The sequence below is a fragment of the Danaus plexippus genome, chromosome 20, assembly GCF_018135715.1.
Source record: "Danaus plexippus chromosome 20, MEX_DaPlex, whole genome shotgun sequence".
Classification (NCBI taxonomy): Eukaryota; Metazoa; Arthropoda; class Insecta; order Lepidoptera; family Nymphalidae; genus Danaus; species Danaus plexippus.
Genome location: NC_083550.1, coordinates 264,589 through 284,899, shown reverse-complemented (window position 1 = coordinate 284,899; position 20,311 = coordinate 264,589). Strand labels below are relative to the sequence as shown.

Here is a 20,311-nt window from a genome sequence, read left to right as displayed (position 1 = left end):
TAATGAAGTTAATAAAATAATTGTAATAAAAACCTTATATGGAATCCAAAAAGAAAGTCTTTTCATTGAACACCTACCAATTTCTACAATAATAATTTCTATTTTTACGAATGATGATAGTAACTATCAAATACTCGTATATTTAAACCTTGTAAGAATAAACTGCAATATTGTAAAACAAAAATTTGGTACTTAAGCAAATACCTCTTTTTATATTTTTAATACAATTTGTAAAACTATTTAGGTTTCCTAATTGGAAGTGAAAATAGAGATCAGTGTGAATGACATCATCATCACTAAATGAATATATTATAACAATGACGAGTACAAATTTTGCCGGCAGAGAAAATACATTGGTTAAATATTTGTAAACAAAATTTAGGTTGTAAATGGGGTAATACTTTTAAACTTTCTGGACGTCAATTTGCCAACCTTGAAAAGTTGGCAGGTGACATGTCATAGTGTCAGATACCCAGCTAAAATTCGTATGGCAGATGTGAAATTGTGATGGATTGAATAATAATATTGAATTATAAACAGAGATATTAAATTTATGAGCTAAGTTGTGATAACCAGCTGCTAGAGACACTTGACAACTCGTAAAATAGTTGGAGTTTATTTAAAAAATGGCTTCAAGAGGCGGTGTTATGGTGACTGGGACGAATGGAGCTGACTATGAACACAGAGAAAAAATAGCGGCTCAGTATCAAATAAGGTGAGTTTTGGAATTATTTTTTACGTGTGTTCGGCTGCTCCGCCGTTGACAGTGATCCCAGAGAGGCGAGGATGTGACACACGACATTTCATCAAGTTCCGTCAAATTATTTTTAGCCGAAAGCTTGATAGTGAACTGTTTGGCGCCAATCGTTGAAACGATTGTCTGTTTGGATCCGTCGCATTCTTATCACATTGTCTGTCTAACGTGTAGGTCTAATAAAATAAAAACAATGTTCTTATTATAGCGACTAGTGTGGTCGTTTTGTTACTAATTGTTACATTCTTGAGCCTAGCTCAGTATAAAAATGAGGTAAGACAAAAAAAGCAAAGAATTGTTATGTTCAGTATATTTAAAGTTTATTCATTTTATTATAGTCTATACTGTGTATAGTAACACTTATTCCTGTTGTATTAATAATTCCAGTGCATTAAACAAATCCCGTCTTAAATATTGCATCTTCTTCCATCACATACTATTCCTGGCGATGCTTGCAAAACTCTCAGCAGATATCCTGGACAAGCTGGACATCTTTATACTGGAGATAGAGGAGCTTCAAATACCACAGGTTATAACTACACCAAAAACATAAAATTATTGAAAAACTAAAGCAATAGTCTTAATATAAACACACATATGTATTGAAAATAATTACAGTAAAATAACATGAACAATATTTACCACATATCTTTAACTCTCCCTGATCTATCTGTTACAGAGCACATTATTATAATAATAACAGAAAAATTATTTTAATTATACTGTTCTATTTGCTGATAATGGTTAGCGTTTGTTTGTTGGTACATCAAATTGTCATATAAGTTTTGTATCACAAATTACATATCATTAATAGGAATTGACCAGTAGTGTGTGGAGTCACTTTTTAAAAACATTTTGAGCACCACATTAAGGCGGGTAATTATCCTTTTGTTTGATATATTATTAATTTAAATGTTTAACTTTCAGCCCCTCTGGTGGGAGTACATTTGGTGTTTATCCCTTTTGCTGTCATTTGTTGGTTTGTCGGCTATCAAACGTAACAATGTGAAACAACTTCGCCGCTACATGTATGGGATCACGGCCCTGGGACTTGGTCCGTTGCTGTACTGTGTAGTGTATTACTGTGGGGATGTCTATGAATATTTGACAGTTGACGAGGATGATGTTGAAGACATGGATATACAGCTGTGGCAGGTTCGTGGTGTATACAATATTATTATAATTAAAATAAGAAATAAGGGTGGACAAATCTGACGATGGTAGGAGAGTATTAAATGGAATAACTCCTGAAGCACTAAAGCAAGACAAAACATCTGATTATGGCTGAAAAGCTGATGGCAGATAAAAAAATAATAATAATAAGAAATGTTATTTCAAATGTTTCCATATGAGAATGGAGGTAGGAAAATCATAAACAATTCTGAGTATTGAAATTGTCATTGTTATTAGAATTCTAAACTCATACAACAAATTCCCTTCTCAATAGCTTTGCTTGATATAAATATTTATAATGTTTAATGTTTCATTCATAGACTAAAATTATTAACCACGAGGTAAAATAGACAACTATGAACATGAAATTAGTGGAAAATTTAATTTAAAGGTGGCAGTACAGAGCTTTCATGTTCCAGTGCCTTATAGTATTAAATAGCAATAAACATTCCTGGCATATTGCTGATCGTAATAAAAAGTTAGAAATATATTTTTACAATTAAAATATTGTCTGTCTTGTTTACGAAAGGACTTTTTTTTGGGTCAAATTCCTTTCACGAACCTGATGTTATTTTTTTTTAAACAGAACATAGTGGCAGTGAAGGTTAGTTCTAATACATTCCACTTCAACTGTAGGTAGTCTTCCATCCTTCTATCCCAGTTTTATACCTCCCTGATCTTCAGAGTACTGAACGACTCTACATCTTTGATAATTAATATCAATTTAGATGTAACCAAGGTCCTCGGTTACTACGCGTTTTGATTGTTCTATTTCTGCATTTCGCCGACGTTCCTATTACTTTTTGGCGACCGTGATCAAGGGTGACATGATGAAATTTGAATGTCATCTCTTTCATGCAGTAAGAAAACAATAAAAAAACGCGTAGTTATCCGAAAAACTTAGGTATCATTAATATCAAACAGAGTAGGGTGTGTTATAGGGGCATCATAACATTTTCTTTGCACCACAATATTAAACAACATACAATTATATTTTTCCCACATTTGATGCACTTAAACTTACTATACTTAATTCACATTTAAATTTATTTTGTTGACATTTTGTGATTTCATTTATATATATATTCATTACTTGTCTTATGTTTTGTGTCGTCTGTCCTCAGGGCTACCCGTACGGTCTCCTGTGGTATGTGTTTGTGTTCCTGTCGTGTCAGGTCCACATGTTCCAGTTGTACTTCAGCATGATACTGCTGAGGGCCTGGCGTTCACGTACAAGGAAACATGAATGAACTACACTACATAGGGAAATTAATATTGTTGGTTGGATGAAAATCACTAAGTTATATATTGTAATAAAAACTATTTGATTTGTACTTCATCATCTCCACGTATAACGTGCTATACATATAGCCATGTATAATAATCGTTTTTTGTATTGTTATTATTATAATTTATATACATAAATCAATCTACATGTAATTCATCCATCCGGCTTCATCCAATCTTCCGTCCATCCACTGCAATACTTTACTTTCACAATGAAGATACATACTTGTTACTTTCACTGCACATTTTATGAAATTATAAAAAGGAATATATATGTAAGGTATTTGGAGACGATTCTCTTAAGTGAACATCACTATGACGGCCTCAGATATACAATCCTGATATGTAACTTTATATAAGTATTTATCCTTTACACAGTACATAAATATAGTTTAATAGTCAAAGCAACCTCTCACCTCTCGTTCGACCAACAAATATTAAGTCCTCTTTGTTCCTTTTTATTTAATGTTTTTATACTGTTATTAAATATATTTAATTTTATACCTTTTATTTTATTGAAGAAATTCTTAGTGTAGATTAAAAAATATATATGTTTGTTGAGTTTTATTTTGATTTAAAAAATGTATAAACATCTGTCTAAGGCAGTATTATTTTTCACTGCCATACTTATTGATGCCGTTGTTTGTATGGTTAATTATATTTCTCATTGTTACAAATCCGTGACTTAATATTACTATAATTCTAATATAGTACAAGATATTTCATTTTAATTTGTCATGAAAAATCTTACCTTGAAGAAGTCATATGCAAAATATTTTTCTAAATTGAAAAGACATGTTTTTGTTTGTAAATATAGTAATACTTTAATGTTATTTGTAACTCGGTCTAATCTAGACAAATATTTATAATGAAGGTATGCTCTCGGTGTGTAATAAATTATATGAAAAATATATTTATTGTCTTTCATTTGTAAAATTTTACAATTCTACTTAATTTTTTCTTTGATAAACTTTTAATATTAATAGTCTATTAATAATGGATTGTTGAACATTTTAAATTTAATTTCACAAGGTAAAAGTAAATTTATTTAAAGGAACTTACACTGTTGAACTTACGAAATATTTACAAACACTAGAAGTAAGGCCTCGAGATTAATATATGACTATTTTTAAATTACTTTGTAAAGAATTTGGACCCCGAAATAAATGAAATAGATGAATGTCGCCTGGGGACGTGTCGTTTAGCTATAGAAACTTTGAGCGGCAAAAAGCATTTCGTTCAATAGAAATCGGAACATCAAACACTTGGCTTTAAACTAATGATCTGTCTCATATATACATTTCAATTGTTGAAGTAAAAGCTAACAATATATCTTTATATCACTGAACATATCCAACATTGAATTTAATGTAGGTAAACTGTAAGGCTCGCAATAATTGTCAGATTGTCGATCATAATTACACAGATAAATAAATAATAAACTTGTAAATGTTCAATACGAATCTGTGACATGATAAAATATATATATCGCGATAATAATGTAGCTATTATATTCATGGTGTGATCAAAATAATAAATACTACTAATAATGAGTGCTATAGCCTGTAGGCACACCGTATTGAATTATTTTTAATATTTATATACAGAAGATTCCAACATAAATAAGTTATGGAGACCTTGTTGAAAATGATAAAATAATGAATAATCTTTAACGATATCTAAAACAAGGACATTTCGTCCTATTAATGTTAACCTATTAATATTTCACATTTGTCTAAAATTCTAAAACAAAGTTAGCTAAATAGGTTTATGTATTTTCTTAACGAATTCAGTCATTCATGCTAGTCATACGTATGTACATTAAAATTAAATATGGTCAGTCTTCATCAGCTATGTGTACGTCATCATCAGAGTCAACTCCAAGCGGGCTGGCGGGGTCCGCTGACTCCGGAGTCATCCTCCTCCACTTGGCACGACGATTTTGAAACCACGTCTTTACCTGATGATAATGGACTGTTAAGTTACAAGGACGCAATTGAGTTAATGTGGGTATATCACTAAAAAATTCTTTAGTATTTTCCTTTACCTGACGGTCACTGAGTCGTAAAGAGGCCGCTAGAGCTCTCCGTTCATCAGGACTAAGGTATTTGCTGGCACTGAAACGTCTCTCTAAGGCTCCAGTTTGAACAGCACTGAAGCGAACCTGTCCGCCCTTCCGTCTCGTCCCCACACCCAGCCAGGAACTACAGCAAGATGGTGGAACTGGGTGTGTTGATATAATATTATATACTTATATAGTGGGTATCTTTATAACAGGATATATCTATTAACGTTTTAAAAACATATTTTTTAAGTACAGATTAGGATTTGAAGATTCCGTCACGATATTCATGTATATCTATATGTTATCGATATTTTTAACACGTTATTATCGAAATGACAGTCATAGCCCGTCCCAATTATTAATTTGATATTTGTATTTGATTGATGCTATAATCGCCCGATAATAAAACATTGTGCTTTTTATTACTTTACTATCTATTGAATATGATATGGTGTATCGAAAAAAGTATTAGCTTGTAATGAAGCGAATCAAAAGAAATTAAAACCGCGATATGGAACCATTATGAAGTAATGAAATTTACTCAGAGATTAAGAGCTATCTGTTGATATAATAACAATTTATTATATGAAATGTTTAATCAGTAAGTCACGACACTATGGAGTGTTTAGGAAAAGAGAAGGGATTTTTAAAGATTAGATTCTATTAGTCACGATTAACGAATTGAAGGAAATAATACTGAGGAATGAATGTAGGAAAATAAAAGTTGAATTTATAAGATGGTTAGCAGTTTGAAAGAAATGTATGCATTTAACTTATCTTGGTTTATTATTTATTAGCCTTGTACAAGTTGAAAACGATATGGTCTGTTCAAGTTATCAGATTTTCATTGATAAATATTCGCATTTTTTAATATTAACGTAGGTTATTTAATGAGAACAGAAGTCGCGTCGGATGTAGTGTGACAATGAAAACTTACACTAAGAACACAGAAGTTACTTGAATAAATAATATAAAAAATAACTGACAAAAATTAAAATAAAATTGAAGATGGAAGTAATTCTTTATATCAGTATTATATATGTAATCCAAAACTAAGTGTTTACCTATCGAGGTAGGTATTAAGACTAGGGTGCTGTTGTCTGCTGTCAAAGGATATTTGTTTTCTACATGACATGTAATAAAATTATTATGACGAATAGTGTTTTATGCCAAATAATGTGTGGTTTTTATTTAAATAAAGCAATAGATTTACAGCCGGTGGTTAGCGCGGTGTGGGATGGTGTTTTTTTGAACTCGAGATTTCGGTATATTCGGAATTTCTTAGCAAAACTGATCTGTGACATCTAAATAGCAAACAAAAAAAAAAAACTTTTCCTAATGTCAGAATTCGTGATTCATTTGTTATTTCAAGAATATCTACTGTACGTATTATAGTATATCGTGTACGTTTGGAACGTTATCCAGCGCCAGATGGACTTACGAGATCTCGAAAGATGTTTTAACTGGAGGAGTAGAACTTACTGTAACGAATATTCATTGACAATTTAATAAACCTGTTCCATTAAATTAGGTTGTTTTAAATATGGCCTTCATCCGTGCGCAGAACCTCTTCCATTACATACGAATATGAAGTAACACGACACATGACACACTGCTTAATCCGAGTTAGTACACTCACACTACAAGCTTGTGTGAGGCGTTGGCAACTTAGTATAAGCTTACTGATAACATTTGTTTTGTACTGCATTATAATATTTTCTTTTCCGGTTGACTCAAAATACATTGTGATTTGTGAGAAATCAATTAGGACACTAGCTGCTCAGTGTGCCTTTTTATATTCGAAATTTTGTATTGATTTAAATATTGCTATCAATTACATTTTTTTTAAATATATAACCATAATATTAAATAAATCTTTTAAAGGTTATATTTTTGAAATAAAAATACCCCAATGTTTGTATTTTTTTTCAAAGGTCTATTGCGAGAAATGGCTTCACATGTAAGGTTTTTTTATAAATAGAGATAGTTTCAGAAACCATCGATAGATGACACTAGTAGTATCAGTTAAGAGACTGCTTAGTAAAGAAATTTAGTTTTGTGGTTACGTGTACATTTATATTTGTAGTAGTTCTATATAATTATAATTAATATATCATATAAATAAATATTTTTCAACAAAAATATATTTTAGTTTGACATTATTAGGAAACACTTGGTTTACTTTAATTTGTAATCTAATCGCAATCAGGAAATATAGGAGAGCTTTGATAACTCGTTTACTTAAAAATTGCTCAAACAACATTTCGTCTGTTGGTGTTTCATGTTTATATTGTTAAAGTGTTCGTTACAATATGATATTTTATGAAGCTAGTTGTTGTCTGTGACTTTACTCGCATATTGAATCCATTCTGAAATATTCTGTATGATCCTTATGAGGTTTCATTCTATTTCTCGAGGACCCTTACATGAAATCCTGATTTCCGATTAGAAAACTAAATTTGAAAAACTGTGGTTACTTGAATTAATACTTCCTCGTCTTTGAAGTCCTTCATGAAGAAGCCTAAGTCACTTCTTATGATGTTAGGTACGGGTTAGTGGAATTCAACTCAATCTCGGTTCAGAACATCTAGAAATTAGCCGAACAACCAGACAGACAGACATATCTTTTTTAAATTGCTTTATTGATTCATTATATACTCTCATATATGTTTAGCAAAAAGCCGTTTTTTGAATTTACTAAAGAAACACTCGAGTTTTATATATTAATAAAGACAAAAGATCCTTCTGCGTGTGTCAGTTTATCCATTTGAGCTCGTGTATTTAAAAAAACTTAGGATATTCACTTTACAAGACGTTTCGTTTCCATAACAGTAAATTGTGATTAGAATATATTTCGGAGTAATCGTGGAGCGCTAACAACATATAATGTATTAAATGATTGGGCAATCAAATAAGGTTATCGGCCAATTTTAAATGTCGATGATGAATTGCTGTTAGATACAATCCTCGCATCGCCTGTTGATACTCGATAATTGAATATTCGTGTTCCTTAAATGTTTTTATATTATACATACGAAGAGCTCGCTTTCATTACACTATATTATAAAGTATTGGACATTACTTTTACGAACTAATTAAGATATGCTCTGGGTTTATTTCGTAATTCCAGATTTCCTTACATTGGCTTTATCTTGTCTTCTCTGGTGCTATTTTAAATCAAATTACTTTTACTTTGTAACAGGTTGTCTTTTCGTGTACAACAACTGACTTACATAGACACTGAACCGACAGACACAATGATTATTTTAAAACGTCGTATGTAGATATAGTTTTGGGTTTATTTTTGTGTATCCTGATTAATTGCAACAACAATCTTGAACTTATCATTATTCATCGTTGAAATATTAATATATCTGTATTATTTGCAGTTCGATAAGTTAGTTTCGTTCGTTATCTTTGGATTATTAATCGATTATTACCACCAAAATCCTTAAATTTCTTATTCAAACATCTATTAACGTTTATCATTTGCTGAATCGATTTTTTTTATAATATCATGATTTGTATCGCCTCGTTTTGTTGGCTGCGGATACATTGGAGAAAAACTTCGCTTATAATAAATACAATTGATACTAATATAACGGGAATAAAGTAATGTTTTCATTATATTTGTAAAGTTGAGTAGTTATAGGCAGTAGTATTATTTGTATAGTCGAAAGAATCTTTTCTATTATTGAGATCTACTTTAACAGTGTCCACGGTGGGTTTCTACTGAGCATGATTTTTGAAATGTATGTTTTTTGTTGATAGTATTCAGCGAGCCTACCTCTGTCAAAGCCGTACACCTGTCTCAAGAAGGGTCCAGGGCCGGCCACGTATCTGGTGGCCGCGAGCTGGTTCCTCAGTATATGCTCCGCCTTCAGGACTGGTTCGCTGTAGTAGTTTACCGAGGGTCTGTTGTCCATGGGATATCCCGCCTTCATTTTGTATTGCGGCCAAGCGACTCCCGGCTTTATGGGCATCGGATACAGAGGGTACGTGTTCCTCCTTTGCTCCAGATTCATATTCACCTTGGTGGACTCCAGTTCCTTGTGCACCTCGTCAATAAAGTTGATTTTCCTGTGTCTCTCGCACCTGTTCGCCTGACTCTTACATCTCTGCGTGCCGCTCTGTGAGCTCCTGCCGGTGTTCAAGATGTCGTCTATGAGGAAGGAGGCTTTCTTTTTGCTGCACTCGCACATTCCGACTGTTCGCTGGACACTGTCCGAGTTATCTTTAATACGACGAGCCCCGTAATTGATAGCTACTTGTTTAATGGACAATTCTTATCAGATGAGATACTGGCGCCGGTAGAAGCGGAACGATTGTAAGTTCTATATGTTTAACGTTAGAGTCGATTGTTCTTCGGCGGTGAAGGTTTAGGAGTTATTTATCTGGGTGATCCAGATAGTGTTAGAGCTTTTAAGGTTGTATGGACAGCGGAGATTAGGTCGTTAGCTTCAAGTGCGTGTAATCATTAACAAATGTGTGGATTATTGAAAGCTGTCAGCGGGTTTCAGTCGGTGTGGTACGTTATCAACGCTGCAATGAATGCTACGCTGGCGATCGATCGACTCGCGGTCTCCGGAGAGTAATGACGCCAATTGTTCGCTTATTAATGTCACGGAAATTATTTTAAACCCTTTGATAAAACCCGTCTCGTCTTCTTGAGTTTCAGTTCGAATTTTTGGCCTTTTTTATTTCGATATTTCATACTATTATAAAAGAAAGCGTGTTTGGTAACGAGAAGTGCAACAAGTGTTCCGTCAGGTTTAAAAGACACTTCTACCGGAGTCTCTCGTTACGTTAGCTCATTTAATTTTCCTCCCATATAATTTTTTTATAAAAAGTTCACCTTCGACAGAGTGATGACTCTTCTCCAGCATGTTTCTCCATCACCACCAGCTTCTTCAGCTGGAACTGTTTAAATCGCATTCCTCAGTGAACCTCGAGCGACCATTTAATTTAATAGCTCCATACAGCCGATGGAAGGTTCCGTGAAGGATTTACACAACAAAGGGGCCGAATACCTTAATTAATGGCTAGAGTTTTTACCTTTTGTTATGCAAGGGCGGCTAATTGTCTCTAATTAATTGGGGCTGCGTATTTTTAACCCCTTTCACTTTGTCTATATACAGCTCTCCGAGTATCCCTTCGTCCGAATATCAGCAAGGGAAAGACGGCTATATTTATATAAATATAGGTCTCATATTCATTTTCCAGCTACGAGATAGCGGTCGTCGGTATGAAACGAGGGAATTCAACGTTTTATGATTTAGGAAGCCTAATTGGTGCTTTATTTTGTCCGTTTGTTTGCATTTAATAGATACGGCTCACACTATACAAGTACATATACACATTAATATTACAATATCTTTTGATTCACTCTTAATGTAATCATTATTTGTCTGTGTTCACATTTCGATGTCAAACACGTGTGTGGTGCTGGTTTGTAATATGTGATAACAACATTTGTGAATCATAATACAATTTATCGATTGATTTCCTAAATTATTCAACATTATTATTAATGAATGATTATTCTCAAACGAGCATCTCGACATTTCACTAAACTATTCTAATCGATCAGTTTTATAAGAACTGTTGACATATTAATAAGTTACTCAACCTCCACTGGCACATCCATCGCCCGATTCCTTGTATATTGTAATGTACGATGTCTGTGTGGACGCTCGATGTAAGTCGTACATTAAGTAATAACAATTGTTGTTGTAGATTGTGGCCAGAATCGATATAATGGCCGATTACTTAAGAGCTGACAGTCCTTGGGGATTATAGGGATTGAAGGAGAGTTATCGATAAACATAAAATAATAACGGTTTACATAAAACGTGTGTTACTTAATTTTTTTATTTGAATGTCAGTTATATAATATACTTTAATTTAATATCTATTATTTAACACGGTACAAATTTTGTAATAATGAACAACAAAAGGGTTTGTAGGTAGCTTCACAAGAAACGATATAATAAATATTGTCATTATAATAATAATATATTTTTGTTAATATGTTGATGAACCTTAACCCTCGTATCATCCCCTAAATGTTTCCGAACGTCTTCATCTTTATCCACCCTCTGTACGCCATCCCGCTAAGTATTGTATTGATTTTGAGTCTATTTTTATTCAGTAGTGGCCCACCTGTACCGAACACCCGACCGAGTTGAGACGACACCCGCCTACGACCACCACTCACTGGTTACGAGCTCTCCTCAACGTGAACGGGTTATAATATACGGCAGATATGACACGCTTCATTATAACACACACATACAATAATCTACTTTATTACGTGTTCACAGAGTTAAATGTCGCCTGCAGCATATAATTAGTTGACGTTGACATGTTGTGTCACTTCATGTACGGTCGTTAGATTTATTTGTTTAAGAAATACAAATGGCGATGGTTTTATTGGTTTTATAAAGAATTACTGCGATTAAGAGAAATTACAATTAAGATGAAGTCGTTTTACTCCGTGGTCTCGTTAATTCGTATTGTTATTGATTTGATTTTTTTTTATTTCATTCCAATAAAATTATCTTTTTATTTTTATAGGTATGTTTATTCTTATAGTATGATTTTAACTGTTTTATAAAAAGTTTCGAATAATTTTGGTTCTAAAATTTATACTTAAAATATAATATAAAAAATCGCTGTAAAGTTAAATTACTTGATGTACTTAATAGTTCAATATTAAATAAACTTTATCATATTTGTAACATTCCATCGATATCTGTACTATAGTGAACCGTTTTAAAACAAACCCCAGTTCGCAGCGGCCGCTCGTGAAGCATGGCATCATAATTTCTATAAATCAAAGCTCTCGTAAAATATCAATAAAGGTCCGTTAATGGCGGAGCTCATTATGCTTAAGAAGCCATGGGTTAGGATATAGATGGAACACACTTTATGATGTGGCTTTTTATTTGGGAATGTTCGGGGGAAATCGTGGAGCTAGAGTTAATGGAAGAGACTAGCGACTAGCGGGGGATACTACACAGATATAAACATGGATGCGACACTTGGAAGTTATTCTATATAATCTGGAATTATTGCTTGTTTTATATCTGTGTGTAGTGCTCGTGTAATGTTTGTAACCTCAATACTCCTTCCTAGCCTCCGCCTTCTCCAGTCGCGTCTCCTTTACAGTCAATTAGCGTGAGTCCTTATAATATTATCGGTCCAGCAGCAAATATATAATATATATTGTGGCAATATGATACGGCAATATCTTAGTTAATTTCAATGGATTTATTGTAAATCTTTATAAAATGGAAAAATACTAATTTATTGGTCTAATGATGAGTGGTTAGACATCACAACTTATATATTTTATATTTTGTGAACGCACTGATTATTGTAAATCAAATAAGAGTGTGCGTTTGTATCAGGCTATGTCATAACCCTGTACTGCCGTAAATATCTGAAGTATAATATTGTGAGTCTAATAAGAGACGTTAGTGTGTTGAACCCACGACACAGACATCACAATTTTATGTGTATTTTTTGTTGGAGCGATTAACAGCATGGTATATTTAATTGGTCCGTCCGTCTTAATTGTTTAAAAGCCTCTTTTATAGATCTTTGGCTGTTTTTTTTTGTGTGCCGTAGTCGTTTTCGGGTCGCAGCACCAGCCGGTAGCCGTTTTTGTGTGAGCGGGTGTCTTTAAGGTTGCATTTTATCTTTATTTCTTTATATTTGATGAGTTATTTAAGTGTTCGTTCGGGAATGAGGATGATAAATTGTAATAATTACATTTATAATATTTGTATTTCTTTTGGAATGAGAATATATTAATATATATAATGTACATCAGGGACACTTTATTTAGTTTGATGTTATTTAAGCATCGTTGTTTTATAACTTATTTTATATCTGTGTAATTTCTTCACAGTATAAAATATAAAAATAATCCAGATCATTATAAGGAGGTCACAGTTTAAAAATTACGGTGTTTTATATATTATTACACCAACAACTCTAATTTTATTAATTATAAATACAGGCAAACATTTAAAACCTACTATGGATCACTTATTTGAGTTAGTCAGCATGTTTCCTCCCCGGGGTGGCTGGTCGTGTTCCTGCCGCGAGCCTCTCCATTACGAGTCGCCTCACGGAGAAGGGTCCAGCTTCATGAACACGTACCGAGTTACCGACACACAGTTTTATTGTCCATTAACACGTGTGTCTGTCTGTGTCCACATATACACGGACCGGCTTATTGTTCATAAATAACTCCTCGCCTACATAAACTATAATAATTAATTTATATAGAAGTTAATATTCACAGTAATATTTAATTAATATCTTTTATATTTTTTATTAATTTTGATAGATAATTTACAAAATATATTTTATTTATATTCATAGTAATTTTAATATTTATCGGTTAAACATCGGTATCGGTTAAGGGACATACAGTTAATGTTTGTAATCAATTTATATTAAATAAAAAAAAAATTGATTGTACATATATGATACAAAAGCTGCACTTTGAGTCTGTCTGTCTTGTCTATATGTGAAGCCTACGCCGTAGCGGCGAGTGCTACGTTCCCCGTGCTACGAGCTACATTCCTTCGTCAGACATGAGAGGCTCGCATCGACTTCTTCTCTCGGCCTCGGTCCACTATGCACAAGAGTCGAAACCTCTCGTGTCCGTGTACGAGCCGACGTCACATATGAATGTGTAGTTTTGTATATAACTGGTAATAAAACAATAGTAACAATCAAACACACAAAAGGCCTCCTAATTAAAGCCTCGTGTCTCGCGAACTGTCGGCTTCATTACAGTTATAACACGCTGATACAGGGGGTACACTGCGGCGGGTCGCTCGCTTTTATCCAACATACAGTCTCGTATATGGCTGACATCCGAGTATATTTGAAATATATATATATATTTGAAATCACATAAAATATGAGAAGAAGTAGTTTATATGTGATAACAATGGTTGTGGCGTCGACCGTCACTCAGTGCGAGGTAGTGACGAGCCGAGGATGGTGGAGCAGGCTGTATGCGGTGTGTCGGGTGTGTGTATGTCTGTGTATGTATGACACGTTAATACGTCAAATGGATACATAGTATTAACAATGCGATGTGATGCCGACGCACACAATTAGCGACGCGGCCTGCACGACCGAACCCGGCGCTACGTGTCATGTGAACGTACATGTATATAAGGTCCTATCTCCATTTAATTCTCCGTCGCACCAGTCAGATAACGTTTTTATTATAACATTGAGCATATCTTAATTGGACGATAATTCCTCTGTTTGTTTTCGCCAGCTACGATCTATCTGTCGCATGATACGGACTGTATCAATGGATTACCGTAAGCCGACGTCTCCATTTTGTAATATTTCCTACGTCAAATGTAAATCTATTATTGTAATGTTAATATTATATTTATTACATCTGAACGCATCCATTTCAGCCGGCCGGAGCACCGCCTCGTGTGTACACGCGGCTCCTGTGTGTGTGTCCCGTGTGTCTGTGTGCGTGCTGTAATAGAGCGATGACGTGATTTCCTGTGCTGAGTTATTGCTACTGTACCGGAGCTAAATGCCTCGCGTGATGTGACTTTGTGTGGACGTACGGAATAAATTTTATAGTTTATTAATAACCATTGCTAAATTTTAATTTTTTTGTAACAATAAGGATTTTTCTCAATAAATGGTATGTGTACAATGATAATAATTTTTATCGAAGCAATTATAAAAGTTTTAATGATGATAAATACGAGATAGCAATCAAAGTGTTATCTTCAATTATAAAAATTAATTCTTAAAGACTTAAACACTTTAAACATAATATCTAAACGTATTAATGAAAGATTTCAAATAATTTCTATGTATCTTTAGTAGAAGCTGTTTAATTAAAAATATTCAAATTATACAATAATATTTTGTACAAAACATCTTATTTACTTACAATTTATAAATTCGCGTTACAAGAATTAGAAACATATTATTCAAGAAACATAACCTCTTTTAAAAAAACTTATATATCTCTTACATCTTTCTTTTAGAAAATTAATTCTTAAAGTTACAAACAAACATATCTTTTCATTATTTTATAATACCTTGTTTTCAAATCAATATCCAATTACCGATTAAGCAGTGTGATATTTTACAACTAATTGGTAAATTACATCAAAGATAAGGAGATGGAGACAGATACAGCTAAAATGCTATTCTCAGAAATGGTCGATTAGAAATTAATTTCTTAATAACGATAAGGTTCATAATAATAAGTACGTCTCTCCAAAGTCATAGCGGACGGCGCGCGAGGGGTGGAGAAGGCAACAACTCATAAAATTAAGCGATTTGGATGTGAGTTAGTCTAACTGTGAGGATCGTCGCGTTAACAGCTCAGTACACACACACACACAGACACAACACCGGCAACCTCACGCACACACACAAACACGTTAAACGTTCGGCAAACTTCGCTCGTAAGCGATTCTACGCCATTGTTCCCGCCATAATGCGTTGACACTACTTTTGTTAAATTGACGTTTGTTTTTTTTCCGACTGTGACATTTAACTGGGTTCCTTCAGTGTGATGATTGATTCGGATATCGGACCTGTTTGGTGAGTAATGAATTCATTATAAAGTTTTTATTATGGCCTGACGATTGTCGCTACTCTGAGATGATATGGTTTTTATAATGTATTTTTTTTGTTCATTATGTCAACATTCTTTTCGATATCGATAGTGATTGATGTTGAATCAATTAACGATAAGATATGGCATAATTTAAAATATCGGAATTTAAATTGTGTTGCTTTTAACTTTTTATGTCAGAATATTCTAAAAATATCTTTGTCAGTTTCTTAAAACATATTTATACGTTACAATAGTTTCTGATATTGAATTTAATGTTGATGATTTTTTATTTATTTTACATAATTGACGAAATACATTTATTTGATACAAACGAATCTATTTTGATCATGGATGAGAAACAAGAACATAACAATTTCTATAATTCGTAAATGAAATATAACTCTGTAATTAACTTCAAAAAACATTTCGAGTTCAAAGTTGCAGTGACAGTTAAGTTACAAATGGTATAAATAAACTTTATTAACTTTTAATAAACTTGTCGTACATCACACGACGCCCTTATACTTTAGGTGTTATTGGTGTTCTTGTCACGTTGTGTCACACAAATGACAGGTTGGAAAAAGGTAAACAGATGAAAAGTTCCGTCAAAACATACACGAAAAAGGTCAGCTTACATGACCTAAGAACAATTACCATTGCTTTTAATATAATATATAGATTATTTTATATAAATACCTAATTGGTTTAAAGTAATAGTGTATTCCTTTAGTTTATATGACACCTGTATTTTCTTAGCTTAACGGCTTCTGATCGTATTGCAATTATTTAAAAGTCCATACGGTTTTAATGAATTATAAGACGACAAAATAAACAAATATTAAAACAGAATTATTGTGAATAATTAAGAATAATGAAAAATCAAAAAGAAATCTTGTTGGGTCTTTATGTAATATGAATATACTTAATTAATTAAAAAAGATGTTTGTAATATACTAAAGGGGTAAATATTAGTCTAGTAGTTGGAAAGCAGATACGCCAGCGACGAAAATACAATCTTAAAATTTTGAGTGTGTTAAATACCAAAAAGATTATCAACTTTTTCAGCCAACTTACGGGTTGACTTTTCTTAATCTCTCCAATATACATGATACACATACCAACGTCTTTATAAATAAATTGTAAAAAGTCATCGTCTGCTTATAACAGATATTATTTTGGCTCAATAATAAAATAAGCTTCCGTTAATATATTATATTGTGTTTTGATAGATTGTTATAATTACTTATATAAGTTTGTTCTTATTAAAATATCAATGTTTTCTTTTCCTATTTTCACGTATACATATTTAGTGGAACGCCTGGACAATTTAGACGGCGCTCGAAACTTTGACAAACGAATCTAATGATGCAATTAATTCAATTGTTTTGCTGATTAAGACACAGTAAGAGACATTGACAGAAGGATGAACCGACGTAAAGTAGAGGCAGGATGACACTACCCAAGATAAAACTAAACGTAACATATTAAATTTGAACTATCAACTCACTTGAAGTACATAAAAATAATTTCTCTCTCTGTGTATGTTATGATATCATTTTGCTTCAAGCCGACGTTTGATCTAATTTCCTCGTACATTAATATAAAGTTAAGCACGTCTGTGAAGTGAGATGCGTCTTAAAAACGGCCGATTATTTTATTAAATAGGGAAATAAGTCGAATTAACTGAACGGTAGGCTGTTTAAACCAATCGTAACATTAAAATGAACTTTATAATGTAGTTAAAAGTTATCGAATAGTTAAAATGAATAGTTAGGTAACTATTAACATGAATAAGAAAGTTTCGTAAATAATTTTCTTTGTATAATGCACTATCTATATCTATATCTGTGTTTTTAATCTGTTTGTTGTTAGTCTGTAAAATATTATGGATTTTTTAAAGGAATTATTTTCATTATTAGCTTTTAATAATCTAACATCTTTATTGATTTTGCTACTACCTCTCTTTATCCGACTATTTTTGTTTACTAATATTCTCTTAGCTTTCAACGTTCATGGTATGAGAGTAATGAGATTTTGTTGTTTTAGATAAATACATAAAAAACTTCTTCATAATTGGTGTTTTCTATGAAATATACGATTGAATTTTAGTTCACCGTGACTACCTACAGTTCATTATTTTATCTGTTGCCGTTCATTACCGCACTCGGTCTAGGCGATCGTTCATATATATATATATCGATTTCCATCTAACATGTATCATATATATGTATTCTATATTCACATTTGTTAATGTTTAGCCGACAGTATCGTTAATTGTGCTTACAAATACTTTCAATTGACGTCATAAAAACACTAGGCTACGTGTTAATAAACGTTTTAGACCATTATAGTTGTTATTATGTCGGTCATTAAATATAAAATGGCGTGTGATATTTAATGCAGTGCACTAAGTGGCGTCGGCAGTTTCAGAATGTTCATATTATGTGTTTAAGTACAACGGAGTCGACACCGACAGATATTTCGTTTGTATTATAACGATATTGCAATCAACGTTTTATTAACGGACGGACGGTCAGCGTGTCTCGTTCTATATTATATATGTTATATCATTTTTCATTATAATATTCAGTGATCGGTCAGCCGCTCGTTTTTCTGCTTGCGCGGATTCCTTTCCGACGTCGTACAGTATAATGTGTCAGTTTGTCCGTCATTAATACATGTTCTGACGATCTCTGTAACGTGTCATGTCCGTCCGCCTCTCCGCCAGATATCATCGAACATTAAATCTAATAAAAATCAAAGCGAATATCAAACTCAGGAAATGTACCGCGCTGCTTTGTCGCAGCCATTTTGATTCGCCAACTTCCGACGGATTCTAATTATCGCCTCATCATTTTTATAACTCTTATTATAATGTGTTAAAGGCTATTTTATTTTAGATCTCTGTCTGTCCGTCGGTGACATCAAAGGGCCCACACACGTCGCTTCCTAGAGTATTAATTAAAATTATAGTCGTGGTTCATTGAACCCCGTTTATCGATTCATAATCGGTTGTTAAAAGACAGCTTAGGAATTCATATTTTTGTCTATCAAACAAAACTAAGTACAAACAGAACGTTTAAAAATAACATCAATTTATATATATATAGGGATACATAATGTTGGGAAAAGTAAATATTTATTTTAAAAAACCTTATAAAAACGAAATAAAAACAAGGAAAATAACTTAAACAAACGCTAGATAATCGTGATTAAAATGTACTGCTTGTGTCAGATTTACTAGAATAAGGTTCCATTTGATATTTCAGTAACTAAATATAGAAAGTCGAAGACGTGCATAATTGAACACGGACTTTATAATAGACCGCCGAGTGCCGACTACGAGCGGACAAACAAATAGACAAACACCCGTTATAAATATATAGAGAGCGGGGAAACTTGAGGGATTGAGGGATTCAGGGATTGTCTGTGAATTAAGACGGAACGAGTATAAAGTGTATGTCATTATAATATTTATAATATTAACGTCTGAGTGAAACGAACAGGTATCGAAAACAATTTAAATACTTACTAGTGACCCAAGGAACCGCTGGGCTAGTCTCTGTCAGTGAATATTCCATTATTAGTGTTCCAATATTTTCTATACCTACCTCATAGTTTTTATATAAAATAATAATAAACATACACAGCTCTTTCCTCGTGTATTAAAAGCATCGCCGTCCATATATGTATTAAGTAACTTATACAGGGTGTATTAGTTATTGTGACACAGCTCACAGCTAATAGTGTATCGTTTTGATACACGCCCGCGAAAGGACACCGCGCTCGTAGGCTTTGTTTCAATTTGACAGCATGTATCCCCCTCAAGGTTGACACACGCCGAAATCAGTTTCAGCTTACAGTTTACCGCGCGTCTCGCGACCGAGTCATCCGTCATATATATAACGGTCATTTGTTTCTAATGTAGTAACTCTAGACACAAGTCGACAGTATTTATACAAGTTTCAATGGTACCAAAGAAAACCTAACTGTGACAACCCTAAAACCATAAAAATCAATCAGCGCTTACCGATGATAGAACGATTGTTATTTTTGTGTGTGTGAGTCCCGGGGCCTCCGTGGGGTCGTCGGGGGCTCCGAGGGGCTCCGGTCGGCTCCGGGGGCGGGGGCGAGCGGACCGAGCCGCCAGATAGAGCACGGTATTGGGATATTTAGTTTTGTTAGCTTTTCATCTGTGGATCCCTGTTGAAGGGTCGCAGACTTTTTGCGTTCAATTCCTTTGATATTCGTTTCATTGTAAAAAAACTTTTGAACACCGCTCACTGAAATAGAAATGATCTCTCTACACGTTCACGATCGCTCAGTTCGTAAACGGCACATTATGTCCTGAATAGACTCGACCCCGCTAGTGTGCAGTCTCCCTAAAGCCCGCTCGTAA

General features: G+C 33.4%; 3 protein-coding genes across 4 annotated transcripts in view; 2 read left to right on the top strand and 1 right to left on the bottom strand.

Annotated features, from left to right (window-relative positions):
* The first annotated feature begins 458 nt into the window (after window positions 1–458).
* On the top strand, window positions 459–4,127 carry LOC116774035 (protein jagunal). Of its 2 annotated transcripts, none has more exons than XM_032666641.2 (4): window positions 459–715; window positions 1,142–1,283; window positions 1,682–1,909; window positions 3,052–4,127. In XM_032666641.2, exons 1-4 carry the CDS (start codon window positions 627–629, stop codon window positions 3,175–3,177), a joined length of 585 nt encoding a protein of 194 aa, XP_032522532.1. In that variant the 5' UTR covers window positions 459–626; the 3' UTR covers window positions 3,178–4,127. The 2 variants fall into 2 exon arrangements, with proteins under 2 accessions (XP_032522532.1, XP_032522533.1); XM_032666642.2 differs by lacking the exon at window positions 459–715 and adding an exon at window positions 830–1,027.
* An 841-nt stretch (window positions 4,128–4,968) lies between these two features.
* On the bottom strand, window positions 4,969–9,490 carry LOC116773922 (hematopoietically-expressed homeobox protein hhex). Its single transcript, XM_032666502.2, has 3 exons — window positions 9,067–9,490; window positions 5,262–5,437; window positions 4,969–5,174 (listed from the first exon to the last, which is right to left on the bottom strand). The coding sequence occupies exons 1-3, from the start codon at window positions 9,479–9,481 to the stop codon at window positions 5,052–5,054; spliced, it is 714 nt and encodes a 237-aa protein (XP_032522393.2). The 5' UTR covers window positions 9,482–9,490; the 3' UTR covers window positions 4,969–5,051.
* A 6,136-nt stretch (window positions 9,491–15,626) lies between these two features.
* The window catches only part of LOC116773835 (retinal homeobox protein Rx-B), a 33,377-nt gene continuing 28,692 nt past the window's right edge, over window positions 15,627–20,311 (top strand). Inside the window, exon 1 of the mRNA XM_032666353.2 lies at window positions 15,627–15,896. The gene's annotated coding sequence lies outside the window, so the exon portion shown is untranslated. The remainder of the gene's footprint in view (window positions 15,897–20,311) is intronic.

Coding starts and splice junctions, on each gene's coding strand:
- LOC116774035 (XM_032666641.2), top strand. CDS start 627: ATGGCTTCAAGAGGCGGTGTTATGGTGACTGGGACGAATGGAGCTGAC. Junction 1,284..1,681: donor AGGAGCTTCAAATACCACAG/GTTATAACTACA, acceptor TTTAACTTTCAG/CCCCTCTGGTGGGAGTACAT. Junction 1,910..3,051: donor TGGATATACAGCTGTGGCAG/GTTCGTGGTGTA, acceptor GTCTGTCCTCAG/GGCTACCCGTACGGTCTCCT.
- LOC116773922 (XM_032666502.2), bottom strand. CDS start 9,481: ATGTGCGAGTGCAGCAAAAAGAAAGCCTCCTTCCTCATAGACGACATC. Junction 5,438..9,066: donor GGTGTACGGCTTTGACAGAG/GTAGGCTCGCTG, acceptor CAACACACCCAG/TTCCACCATCTTGCTGTAGT. Junction 5,175..5,261: donor TACGACTCAGTGACCGTCAG/GTAAAGGAAAAT, acceptor CATTATCATCAG/GTAAAGACGTGGTTTCAAAA.